The sequence below is a fragment of the Vidua chalybeata genome, chromosome 14 (assembly GCF_026979565.1).
Source record: "Vidua chalybeata isolate OUT-0048 chromosome 14, bVidCha1 merged haplotype, whole genome shotgun sequence".
NCBI classification, from domain to species: domain Eukaryota; kingdom Metazoa; phylum Chordata; class Aves; order Passeriformes; family Viduidae; genus Vidua; species Vidua chalybeata.
Genome location: NC_071543.1, coordinates 13,567,017 through 13,579,900, shown reverse-complemented (window position 1 = coordinate 13,579,900; position 12,884 = coordinate 13,567,017). Strand labels below are relative to the sequence as shown.

The following is a 12,884-nucleotide window of genomic DNA, read 5'->3' as shown; positions in this document are numbered from 1 at the left end:
CCAAGAAGTACATGAACATTGCAGCACACAACAGCTTTTCCTGCTTCTCCCTGTCCCAGTGGCTGCAGGCTGGAGTGGTTTGGGAAATTTCTGATGGAGGAATACAGGGCCACAAGGGAGGACCCCTCTGTGCCACTGCAGACCCAAACCATGTCTCACTAGCACTACAGGAGAGTTGTGTCCACACCAGGGACTGGGATTTGGTTGGCTGCACTGAATTAGTCTGATTACTTGTATTTGAGGACAGGATGTTGAATTTGGGTGTAACAACAGCAAAGGCTCATTTCAGTTCAGCTGGATGCAAGGAAGCAGAAGAGATTCTTTTACTGGAGCAGAAGAAAAATTGAGAGCTGAAGAAAACAGCAAAAGGCAGTAAAATCCCTTGAAAGGGATATTTCAGTAGAAAACAGATACTTCTCTTAGACAGGGCTAGTGGCTAATTACTGAATTAACTAATTAATTAATGTGATTAGCTATCACATTAAATGAATAGTAATATATCATTATGGTAAAGAAACCATGATTTCATGGTCTCAAAGGTTTTCTACTGTGACAAGTTCCTCTTTTTCTCTCTGGGCATCTCCATGTTCACCTGCTTCCCAAGTAGTCTGAAGGCACCTGAGGAATGTATGGCCCCAATTAGGGTTTGTAATTGAAAACAATTAATCAATTAAGCCAAGCAGCTAAATTGCTGTGTGAGAAGGGAGGATCCATCTGTGAGATAGAGGAGGGTTGTAGGTGTCTGTAACTCTTGGGAAATTTTTTACTTTAGTTTGTATACCTGAATTCATCCTCTCTTAGATGTGGTAGAGTGATATAGACTATTTCAGTTGGAAGAGGCCTACAACAATAATCTGTCTTGCACTGGTAATGTAAAGATTTAAGGGGTTTAATGAACCTTAACTTAAAGCATAGTGGTGGGTGTCACAGAAGCTGGTGAGAAAGTGAATTGTGAGGACCTAGATGGTTCAGCTCCTTATGAGTTCTCTCTCGGACCTGTATGTGTAATTCCACATTAAAGCTTATTTGTCAGCAAGCAACACAAGGAGGAAAAGAGGAAGAAATGGTTGCCTAGGAATCAAAAGAAATAAAGGAAAAAATTTAAAAAACAGAAGGGGGAAAAACATATTCAGCAGAAAACACCAAATAACGTAGAAGTAATTTTTAAACTTTCCTCTTTGCACCCTTCCTTAGGGTTTCCGCTCTGCCCACGCCTGTGCCAGTGGTCGCTGAGACACTTGTTTTCTGATAAAGAGGAAGGAAAAACCACCAGCCGTTGTCCCGGATGCTCGGTGACAGAGTAAACCCAGGCAGGGAAGTGTTCCTGATTTACCCCAGCTTGGGAAAAGCGGGTCAGTCTGGCTGGAGAGGGAGCAGCCGTGAAGGAAGGATGGGAATGGTGCTGCGAGCAGCCGTGCTCCTGGGTTCCCTTCTCCACTGCAGCGGTGAGTCTGGGCTGGGCACGGGCCCCTGCCCGGGGCAGCCCCTGCCCTGCAGTGTCTGCGTGTGCTTGGCAGGGGTGGTTCTGTTTTGGGAAGTGTTTAGATTCAGTCCTCAGAATGAGAGAAATGTACTGGGACAAAGGCAGTTTTTACAGGAAAAATAGTTTTTGGTTTCTTTACCCAGTGGTTTAAGTTTCTCATGTTTGGCTGAGAGAATGGTGTGTTTCAGAAAAACAAAATAGGTAGTGGAGGAGGGAAGTCTTTGCTGTTCCTCAGAAGTCCCAAGGGTGATGTCTGGAGTAGACACTGGCTGAGACCAGGGAGCTGCAACTTGGACTTTAGACCAACTCCTTCCCTCAAGCCTAAGTTATCCAATAACTCTGACCCTGTGCTCTACTCAGTGCTGGTGGTGGCAGGAAAGCACCAGGCTGCACCCATGGCTGCAACCCAGCCATCAGCCACCTCCCATCCTCATGCCACACTGATTTTTGGTTAACCCATCCCTGAGCAGCCCAACCCTCACACTCCCCACAGCTGTGTTTCTCACCTGGTGGGTTCTCTTTGCCAGTGCTCTTGCCATGGCTTCACCACCTGGGAGCTGCCTTCACCCTGGCTGCTCTGTGGCTTAATTTTCATCTTCCTTTCTTCCTGCAGCTTTTCTGGACCTGAGTGGCCCCAGTGAGATCAAAGGGGTCTGGAAGGAGTCTATCACTCTGCCTTGTGCCTATGTGCCTGTGGAGGACCTTGTGCAGCAAACCCTCACCTGGACTGTGGTACATAACGAGGGTTCAGGCACCATCTTTCGGAGGGATGACTCCGGGGACCACGTTCTCCTGTCTGAGTACAGGAACAGAGTCAGCATCCCAAAGGATGCCCCAGGAAATGTGTCTCTCCTCATCCTGAGCCTGGAGATCTCTGACAGAGGGACCTACACTTGCCAGGTCACCTGGAGAGACAGCAACAACAGCCTGATAGCAAAGGAGATCACCACCAGTTTGGAGGTTGTTAAAGGTAAATCAAAGAAGGAGGCTGTTCAGGAGGGAAAGGCTTTTGGGAATTAGACAGAGCAGGTAGGCAGTGACTGTGTGTTTGCATGCAGAAGCATTTTGCTGATCAGTGTCAGCCTCCAGCAAGAAACAGCAAATAGGTCAGAGAGAAATTCTGCCCAGGACACAGCACCCTGCAGCTTGGGGAGGACCTGTGTCTCCTCAAGGACCAGTTCACCCCTGGCTCCATGTGTAGCCAATGGCTCAATGTTCCCAGTGGCATGCAGCAGTGGGGAAGTCCCAGGGATAATGTATTGCTGTTCTTTGACTAAATTTCACCAGCATGTGCTTGCCCTGTGTCTCCCCAGTGTGGGGGGGTTATAGAGGCACAGAGGCTGCCGGACACCCTGTGCGGCACAGCTGAGATCAACCTGTGCAGGGAGGTGATGCCAGAGCCGAGCTGCTTCCTCCTGGGAAGGCACCGACAGCAAGAGCGAGAACTGCTGTGCCAGGGGGACCGTCCCCACCACAGCCAGGCCTCCGTCACCTGCTTTAGCCACCTCTGCTTTGTCTTCCAGTGGCAGCCACCAAGCCCATCATCAGAGCTGGAGAGCCGGGGCTGACGCTGCCGGCCGGAGCCAGCACCAGCCTGACCTGCGAGGCCGGCGGCTCCCCTCCCATCAGCTACCGCTGGTTCCGGAGCGGCCCGGCGGGCAAAGCCGAGCTCCTGAGCACCGCGGCTGAGCTGGCGTGGCCCAGCCTGCGGCCCTCGGACAGCGGCACGTACTTCTGCGAGGCACAGAACAGGGCTGGGGCCGGGGCCGTGCAGCGCAGCGATGCTGTGCAGCTGAGCGTGACAGGTGAGTGCCGCGGCACGGCTGCCAGGAGAAATCCATCCGTCTGCAGGGCAAGGAACAGCATCCTCCTTCCCTGCCCGGGAAGAAGGAACTGCCAAACGCCCTCAGCACTCTGACACAGCCCTCCCCGCTGGCTCCACTCTGTGTCCTTCTTTGTTTCCTCTATTCAATTTCCTCCTCTTTGAGAAACTGCTTTTTTTCTGATGCAAAAGAGGATTTCTACTTCAAGCATTCATTTATTTATTCCTCTGTGGGTTTTTTGAAGTTCTCCCTGGCTCTGTAATGCTGCCCACTGCAGTTCAGCAAGTTTAGACAAGGAGTCGGGGCTTTATTTTGACAACAAGGAACAAGTGAGTGGTAATTCAGTGGCAGAACAAACCAGACTGGCCTTTGCTCCCCACCACCAGCTGCGTGTCTCAGGGAGACACACTGCACCTCACACACGCCAGGCTCTGACACCTCCAGGCTCTGCAGCACGGAGTGTGACAGGTTGGACTCATTGCCCTCGGAGGAATTTTTCAACCTAAACCATTCCATGATGGGTGCCTGGTGGAAAACCTGCAGCTCTCCTTGGCCGGTCGCTGGATCAGCACACCCGTGATGCCCCTGAGGGCAGAGCCAAGCACAGGCACCACACCGTGGCCTGTGAAAGAGGCAGAGCCTGCTGAGCACCGAGGCTCAAAGCTCTGGCTGAAGCCCCGTGGTGCTTCTCCCAGCAGTCACCCACTGGAGGGAGCAGCAGGGGACCAGGGCTCAGTGCTGCAGGTGCCGCCTAACGCTGCTGGCACAGCATTGCCCTCCTGTCAGCTGGGAGGGGGCTGCTTCCTCCCGCTCCCACCTGCGGGGAATTCTGTACCACAGCAGCATCACCATGGTGGTCACACCCCTGTGTAAGCCTCTCCCTCCCCCTCACCTTGCAGATCTGCCCACAACAACAGCGGCCTTGCAGAGGAGTGGGGGAACCACGGGGGGACACCACTCAACCACCGGCCAGTGTGCGAGCTGTGACAGCTGATGGCAAGGATGGGGTGTTGGGGCAGCGTGATGCCAATGCTTGGAAGTGGTTTTATTGCTGGGAAACAGAGTTTTGAAATTACGGAACTTCAGACCATATGCCTCAGTTTTTAACTCAGGTGTTTCTGAAAGTAGATCTTCCTTCCCTTAGTTTCCAATCCTCAGAGGGTTTATATGTTGTCTTTGTAGGAGAGATTGGACGTGTCTTAGGACTGCTGAAAATGCCATTTCCTAAGTTGCAGAGCATAGGGGATGGGATGTTCTGGGTTTGGTTCTTCTCTAAAGAGTTTTTTTGTTTGTTATCTGATCCTGATTGGAGCTGCTTAGGGGAGGCAGATCTGGTGTCTCCAGTAGCAGACACAAGGGATGCAAAAGCTTCCTCAGACCCAACTGAAAACATGTACTTGACCAGGGACAGCAGTTTTGAGGGAGGGCTCGTGGTTTCCCATTTGTTTTTGTGGGATGTGGGAATTTTTGCCTGTTCTAGAGCAGGTCTGCTTGTGGAAACTTTCTATGGTTGGATTATACTTCATTTGGATTGATGGTGCCCCAGCAATCACGTGGGGATTGTGGAAGCTGGAGTCAGTCACCGGAAGCTGAGGGAAGATGTTGGCAGGTGTTGATTGTTCTTGCAGAAAAACCTCAGACAGATCTGGTGTCTGGAGGTACCTCAGGAATCTCCTGGACTCCATGGGGCCCCACCACTACTGCAGGTGTGTGTGTGTACAGACATACAAATGCACACAGGTACCTGGTGTGTGTCTATAGAGTTTGGTTATACATATATATGTACATGTACTATATATAGTATCCAGCCAGTGGCTATATGGTACTACATGGACTCTCTATAATATAATGTATATATAGTGCTCATTTCTGCAGTTTGCCTATTTTCACTGCCTTGTAAAGGGGCTGGAGGCATTCTCTTCTGATCCTACAGCTCGAATCCCAGATCTCCTAGTGCTAAAATGAGGGCTGGAAATGCACTGTCAGACTTTAACTCATGTTTGTTTTGCAGATCTGCCCATAACAGCAACGACTCCTGAGAGTGGTGTGGGATATCCAGGGAAGAATGAAACAGTTCATGGTAAGTAAGAGCAAAAGCAAGCTGAGAAGAATGATTAAGGACCCAAACCAGATGATATGTATTCAAAATTAGTATTCTGCCTTTTTAGCTGCAAATTGCATTAAGATCTGTTCTCAAAGAACCCAGATAATTCCTGGTGACAGTTCAAAAGGGTCAGGATGTTTTTATGGAAGAATGACCAAAAAAAAGTTGATATATGGGGCACACATATATGTGTTGCTGTGTTCCTGAGCAGTCGGTCCATTTTTATCTTGGACTGTCAAAGCTGAAACAGCAGAAAAACCTCAATGTGTGCCTCGAGCAGATCTACACATTCTCCAGCTTTGCAGCATTGTGACAGGTTTAGACACTTTCCAAACAGAACTGAGCAGCATCCCTGAATGGAAAGCTTTATGCCCTGATATGCAGTGCAATTATCCTGCCCAGCTCACATCCCTAGTCACCTCAGCATGAGATGGACACTGTCTGTACAGCTGTGGTCCCTTGGTGAGGTGTACACAGTGTTGGGTCACACAACACCCACGCAGAGCCACAGGACCAAGGCTCTGTGGGGACACAGCCCCATATGCTCGGGCAGGGCTGGCTGTTGCTACCCTCAGGGACATGGTAAATGTCATGTTCCTGCTGCTGCTGTCACCCAGGAGGGCTCCTCTGTCTGAAAATCCTCTGTTGTATTGTTTTAGATTTCCAGAGGACTGGCTTGTCCCTGTACTTGGTCATCCTGATTGCTGTGGTGTGTGGTGCTGTGGTTTTCCTTGTCATCTCTCTTATCATTTGCATTAGAAAGCCCAAAGATGGTGAGTAGAATGTTCTGGGAAACCTGAACGTTTTACACATGACCAGCATGGCTTTTCCTTTGATGGGTTTTGGGGCCTGGAGCAGAGCTTGCAGCCACCAGCTGCTGCTCTGGCACCTGCATTGTGCAGGCAGTAGATGACACAGATGGTGGGAGATCCAGAGAGGCAGAGAAGTCCTTGCAGTCAGGAGGGTCTTCCAGGTACCAGCCATGGGGTTGGGGCAGCAGTGGCCCTGCTGGTCCTCAGCTGCCCCCTCTCGTCCCTGCACTGGCTCTGGGGCAGCTCAGCCCCTGCCCTGCAGCCCATCCCAAGGTGTGTGGCTCACTCTGCCACAGAGCTTTGGGATGGTTGTTTCTCACTGCTCCTCACAGACATCCCAGACTCTCCTGCTTGGCCAGGCTCATTGTTTTAAACCTTTAAAGTCTCTGGCAGAGGGTTCATCCTGTCCTGCTGCTGGGAAGTGTCTTTGGCACCAGTTGCAGCTCAGTAGTTCCTGTAGTTGGCACGCAGAAGGGAAGAGGTCATTGTCAATTCTCCCTATTCCATATGAATTTGTTTCCTCTCTGGTCTTTGGTCACAGGATCTATTCACTGAATGCCTCTGTCTCTCCTGCACTGCCACCAGAAATCCCCTTGACCAAGTGTTCCTTGGAGGCCCCTCCTCACTGGCAGTGCAGGGAGCACACAGATGTGCTGTGGGGTTTGACATCCCACAGACTTCATTTTCTCCTTTGTTTCACTAATGATCTTCCTATGACTCCATGCTACCAATTAATAATAAAATTGTCAGATAGTTCTTTTGCCATTTTTCTTATTTTTATCTTTATTTTTTAAAGGAATCCAAACTAGCCACTTTCAAAACTGTTCTTTATTGAACTTCTAATGAATAGGGAAACTGGGGAGTTCTAGTTTCTAACCTCAACTTTATCTTTGACATTGGGTCAAAATAACCCAGTTGTGTGATAGCTGGGTTGTTTTTTTTTCTTGGACTGAATCCTGGGAAACTGAGTCATCACCCACCTGACACGATATCCAGGCTGTTATTTTTGTTCTATATTCAGAGGTCATTTTCTTAAACCAAGAAGATAAACAAAGAATTTTTTTTAAATAATTTAAATGCAACTTATTGATACGAATTCTGATTTTTCTTTTCCAGCTCAAGTCTATGATGTAAAATTGTGAGTATAATCCTTTATCTGACACATTGATGAGTCCTGAGTGGGGATGTATCAGAGCAGAAATAAAAGACACTGCTATTAGCTGTCATAATGAAAACCCTCTTAAGCAGTCTGGGTGAAGAGGTTCACAGTTAGCTCAACAGCACGTTGTAGGATGGCTTGTGGGCTTTCCACAGCAACATAGAATGTGGGAAGAAAGATCTTTTTCATGGCAATATCAAAACTGTAGAAGTGAGCAAGAGCTGCTTATTGACTCCTAAGTCCAGGGAGGGCTACTGAAGATGATTGCCAAGGCTAAATTCTCTGTGTTTTTTCAAGGCTAAATTCCCAGTGTTTTTTCAAATGCCAAGGGAAGGAACTCCCCTTCTAGAGACCATTAATTATACTCTGATTTATCCTCAAAACATCCCTGGCTGAATTTGCTTCTTCTAACCTAGCTAGGAAGGAAGTTATAGCTATTTCTAAACTCAGGTTTCACATCCTGATCTAATTGTAACCTGTGGAAGTTTTACTGGAAAGCCTGATAATCTGGTCAAAACATACAAGGAGAACCACTTCTCTAGGTACAAAGTGTGCTGACTTGAGTATTACAGTGGGATGTGCCAGCACCCCAGTGCTGGGCTTCCCCAGCACTGTGTAAGGCAGCAGTTTAAGTAACATTTGAACCCTAAGCAAGGGAACAAATGCTGTGATGACATTTCTCCTCAGAGGACCTATCTTCCTTTAAAAAATATTAGGTACCATAAGCCAGACGGTGGATGTGGGCTGCTTTCAGTTCTCAGTTTACCCTTCCTCCAATACTTTTTATAAATATTTATTTCTCTTCAGCAATTATCTCACTGTGCCAGTGCAAGAAATTGTGGTAATCTTTTCATTGCTTGTACACCCTTTGCTGCCTCTCCCTGGAAAATTTCTCAGGGTTGGAAGTGATGCTGCTACAATGCCCGAGGTTTTTCTGCCACCAGAAAGGAAACGACAAAATTCTCTCCTTCAGAATATTGCCATAGCCCAGTGGCCCAAGTTTACATGGGTTTGAGTCAGACCATAATACTGTCAAAATCCTGATGGTTGGAGATGCTTTGTTTACTCTGGTTGGTTTTTTTTTTTTTTCCCCTTTTTTATTTCAGCCATAACTTGAAAGCAGCAGCTTCTTCAAGCACAGGTCATTATGAGGAACCCATCTCTGCCACTGAAAACAGCTACGTGATGGAGCTTGGGGAAAACAAAGTCTCTGAAGAAGTAAATAATGTGTCTGACTCTGTTGCAAACCCCCAGGAATCTGAGTATGAAGTAGGGGACACTTCCTGAAAACCAACAACGCTCTGCAGATACCAGTCCTGAGAAGCACCTTCACCCAGACAAAATACATATTTATTTTCCCTTTTGCCCCTGACAAATAGGTTGGACAAGCAGTGGTTGCTCTCCCTGGACAGTCCCTGCAGTGAAAAGGCAGGAACTTCAGTTACAGACTGCTGTATAGAATTTCTGATTTTGTTTTCCTTGATTCCCTTTCACCACCTCTATCCAAGAAAGCCCTTTGAATGCTGCAGCAGGCAGGTCCCAGGCTAGGAGCACTGTACTGAACTTAACTGCTTTATCTGGCCAAAAGGACCAGTGTTTCCAGCCTCTGTGTGGTGGGAGGAGAGCCAGCACTGAGGGCTGCTCAGCATCCCCATCCCTGTGGGTGAGCGGGGCAGGATGTGGCTGGCTTGGGAATCGATGGCTCTTCTCCTGCCCACCTGATGCTGCACAGATTTAATATGAGAGAGATTTTATAGAAACACTGAAAGGCACATTAAAGCCAAGAGAAACTCAGGGTCCTGCCACACTAGAGGAAGCAGGAATGTCCCCTGCTGTCCTTGTGCTGCCCTTGGTCCCCCTCCACAGCACTGCAGTGAGGTCTAGGCACACTGGCCACAGCTCTGGCTGGTTCTGGTACTGCAAACAGCTCTTTCTGAGCTCATGTTCTCTCTTTAAATGCATGATGGATATTTGAAAAGAATTAGGTACTTTTCCATAAATTTGGGGTAGGATTGCTTACACATGCCTCACATATTTTGCTGTGTGCATTTCTGCACAACTGGCTCATTTTGGAATTCCAGCAAGCCACTCACAGCCCCTCACTAGATACTCAACAAGTACTTTCCTCCCAGCTTAAAGGCCTGAAGAGTAAGTTATGAATATTTTCTACTGGCCTGAGTAAATCCATTATGCAGCATTATGGAGGGACCTTTTTACAATGAAGAGGGCAATCCTCTGAGTCCCATTAAAGGCCATGAGGCAGATGTAAAGCAGAGGGAGTGACCCAAGGGATGAGCAAGACATTGGTAACACTGGCACAGGATTAATGGGCCCCCAGCTGTGCTGCTCACACTCGGGACAGCTCTGCATCTACAGATCTCTGAACACCAGTTCAAAACTCACCAGAATTCAAAGGGAGTGTGAGGTGCTAATGGAATGGTATTCCAGTCAAAAAACATGATTGTGGCACTGTAAAGCCCATGGAATGTTGCTACCTTACGTGTGCACGTTGGCCTCGTCTTGGGTTTAGCAGAGCAAGAAAAGTTAGTGAGAAAGATTGTAAAGAGTAATTATTGGTATAAAACCACATCTGTGCAAACCATCTCTTGGAAAAAAGAGAAGAAACAAATGAGCAAAGAGTACCCATGGGGGTCAGGGCTGAGAAGGTGAAGGGGCTATTTGTTTCAGCTTCTCTGAAAAGGATGCAGAAATTAGTGATAATTATCTGGTAGCACTTTCAAAGGGCAAGGAAAAGTACTTCTTTGTATGCAACACAGAAATAAATGTGGAACCCAGTGCTGCTCACCCAGGGCTGAGAGACAGAGGTCTAATGGGAAATTAGAGGAATTAATGACTAAAAAGTTCATCATAATGCACAAACTACCAGGCACACTGCCCAGGCACTTATCAATGACCTTATACTTTCTCCTGTGCTACAAGTTTTATTTCTATTCATTAAGAATGTAATTAAAAATCAAAGGCTGGGACATCTTGATTTCTGAATGAAAAGGGAATACATGGCAACTACTGGTGCTGTCATGGAGAAAACTGCCAACATGTACATGCAGCTTATTGCAGATGTGGAGAAAATAGGTGTGAGTGTGTGTTCTGCATGTGTGAGGTCAGAGGAGACAGGAAGGAAATGTGGCAGGTGCTGGAGCACAGCCCATCCATCTGAGCTCAGCCTAACTGCTGTGGCCACGGAAAGGGGAATATGGCCACCTGGAATGACCTGCAGTGCTCTTCATCTGAGGAGTCTGATGTGGCCAGAGCTCCAGCCAGGGGAGGAGGGAGCACTGAGGGAAGGCAGAGATACAGAGACAAAGGGTGTTCCACTGAGGGACAGGGTGGTCAGTCACACTGGGGTCTGAGCTCTCACTGCTGAAACCCCATGGGCAAGGCCTGCAAGGAATCCCACAGCTTGCTCCAAAATCACTCAATTCCAGCTGCACTGCAAAGCCATGGGCAATGCAGCCCTCCCAATGTGGTTAAACAGCAGTGTTATCCTGGCTGGACAGCCAGCACCAGGAGCTGATGATATTAAATACAGCTGTTGTAAGGCAAGCTCATGAAACTCAAAATAAATCTGTGAATACGGTCTCCGTGTGTTTTGTGTCTGCATGCACTGTGGGACAGCTGGACAAGGTCCAGGTCCTGATTTGGTCTGGGGTGTACCTGGGCAGAAGAGCAGCTGCTGTGCACCCTGTGCAGTGGCAGAGGATGAGCTGAAGTCACGGTAGATCATCCCAGACCAGCAGTTTTGTTTACCAAACCCAGAGCTCAGCCAGCTTCTGCAGAGCACTGAGAGGAGGAACTGGGCAGTCTGAAAAAAGCCAGCATCAGATGGTGCTGAGACTCCAGAGAGCACCAGCAGTGACGTGTGTGGTGACTGCAGGTAAGGGACATCTGTACTGCTCTGATGGCTGGGGGTGTGCAGCCCACCTGCAGCACCAGGAAAGAAACAGGAACTCAGAAGACATCATACACATGGGTCACTTTCTTGGAATCAGGAGCTGTTTACAAGGATTTGGCCAGGCTAATAGCAACCCAGAACTAATGTCATTGACCTGGGAATTCCTGGGAAGGGAAGTGAATTTTTCAGAGAGAGCACTTGTACATCGTGTTTCTGTCACAGAAGCTTTAAGGGGAAATGCTAATTTACACTAATTTCTGTTTCTTTAAGTGGAACAAGGTTATGTTTTGATGAGTGACTATATGATTATCTGATGTGACAGAACTGTGGTGTGAATGGCTGGGGGGAGATCACACAATCAGCTTCTGAGGGACATCCAAAAAGTACTTAGTAAAATACACTCTTTTGAGTCAGATCCATGAGTTAGCTATGGCTGGAATAAACAAGAAAGTTTCAAGTAAAAATTGGTTCTTTTTTGAGTGCATATGGTTGAAAAAGAGCACTTTAAGACCTTTCTTCTTAGGTTATCTACTTTTTGGTCATTTGCTCATAGCTGGACACTGAATTTCATCTCCTTGAACGCTAAGGATATTATTTATCACCAGAAAAAATGGTGGCAAACTTCTCTGGCCACTGGCAAACTTTGTCAGAAGATGAATGTAAGATGTAGGCTCAGCAGAGCTGGTCCCTATGAACAGGGTCTGAGTGACCATCTGTGCTCAGGTTTGGGGACATGGGGATTTTACTGTGGCACCTGTAGTTAGCCCGAGATGAGTAGCAGAAATGGCAGAACAAAGAGTGCCTGAGCTGTGGCACTTGAAAAAATGACACTTGAGAGAGTGTCCTCTCCTCTTTGTGGGAGGAAGGTGGGTACCTGGGGGAACAGGCTGCAGCGTGCCTCACCTGCAGCACTGCGTGGGAGAGAGTAGCAAGTTCAATCCAGAGCAGAGACACTGGAATGAAATACTGCATTTCAATAAACCAGGTAGCTAGCCAACATGTCTGAGACTTTGAAGGCTTTTTCTTCTTGTGTTCAGATACAAAATTATGAGGAGTCCTTTCAGTAAGGAAGAAATGGGCTGACTGTGTGACTCAGGGAGCTATGTCTGTGTCCAGGGAGAGAAAGACGTCATGTACATCACATTTGGGGAACTACAGTTATTCATATCTACTTTAGTTAAATAGTTTTTGGGTTTTTGTTTGTTTTTTTTTTTTAATCCCGCATAATTAGAGCCTCAGGAAGTCTTGCATGTCCAGTTCAAAAAATAATCCTATCAGCAGTTTTAGCTTGGGTTTTCAACATCTTTCAGGGTGTGTTCCCCAAAACCCAGCTTCTCTTAAATTGTTTTGTGTAGGAGACTGTTTGGGACAAGGCTTCACTGCCAGTCACGGATCAGGGTGTAGAAAGGGTTGGATTTGAATCAACTCTATGAATGTGGACACATTTCCCTCTTTGAGGGACACAGCTAGCAACTTTAACAAGTGCTTTTTTGTTTGTTTGCTTGCTTTTAGGCAGGACTCAAACATTGCTAAAATCTTCTCAGGGGCAGCATGGGCAGATGGATGCAGGCCATATGCACTGGTACCCCA

The 12,884-nt window shown here is 47.6% G+C and overlaps 1 protein-coding gene across 1 annotated transcript; it reads left to right on the top strand.

The window, feature by feature from the left end:
- Positions 1-1,361: 1,361 nt before the first annotated feature.
- LOC128795419 (V-set and immunoglobulin domain-containing protein 4-like) lies at positions 1,362-10,945 on the top strand. Its single transcript, XM_053956152.1, has 7 exons — positions 1,362-1,445; positions 2,097-2,453; positions 3,007-3,288; positions 5,318-5,386; positions 6,070-6,183; positions 7,339-7,360; positions 8,488-10,945. The coding sequence occupies exons 1-7, from the start codon at positions 1,391-1,393 to the stop codon at positions 8,666-8,668; spliced, it is 1,080 nt and encodes a 359-aa protein (XP_053812127.1). The 5' UTR covers positions 1,362-1,390; the 3' UTR covers positions 8,669-10,945.
- Positions 10,946-12,884: the final 1,939 nt, after the last annotated feature.

Coding starts and splice junctions, on each gene's coding strand:
- LOC128795419 (XM_053956152.1), top strand. CDS start 1,391: ATGGGAATGGTGCTGCGAGCAGCCGTGCTCCTGGGTTCCCTTCTCCAC. Junction 6,184..7,338: donor CATTAGAAAGCCCAAAGATG/GTGAGTAGAATG, acceptor TTTCTTTTCCAG/CTCAAGTCTATGATGTAAAA. Junction 7,361..8,487: donor CAAGTCTATGATGTAAAATT/GTGAGTATAATC, acceptor TTTTTATTTCAG/CCATAACTTGAAAGCAGCAG.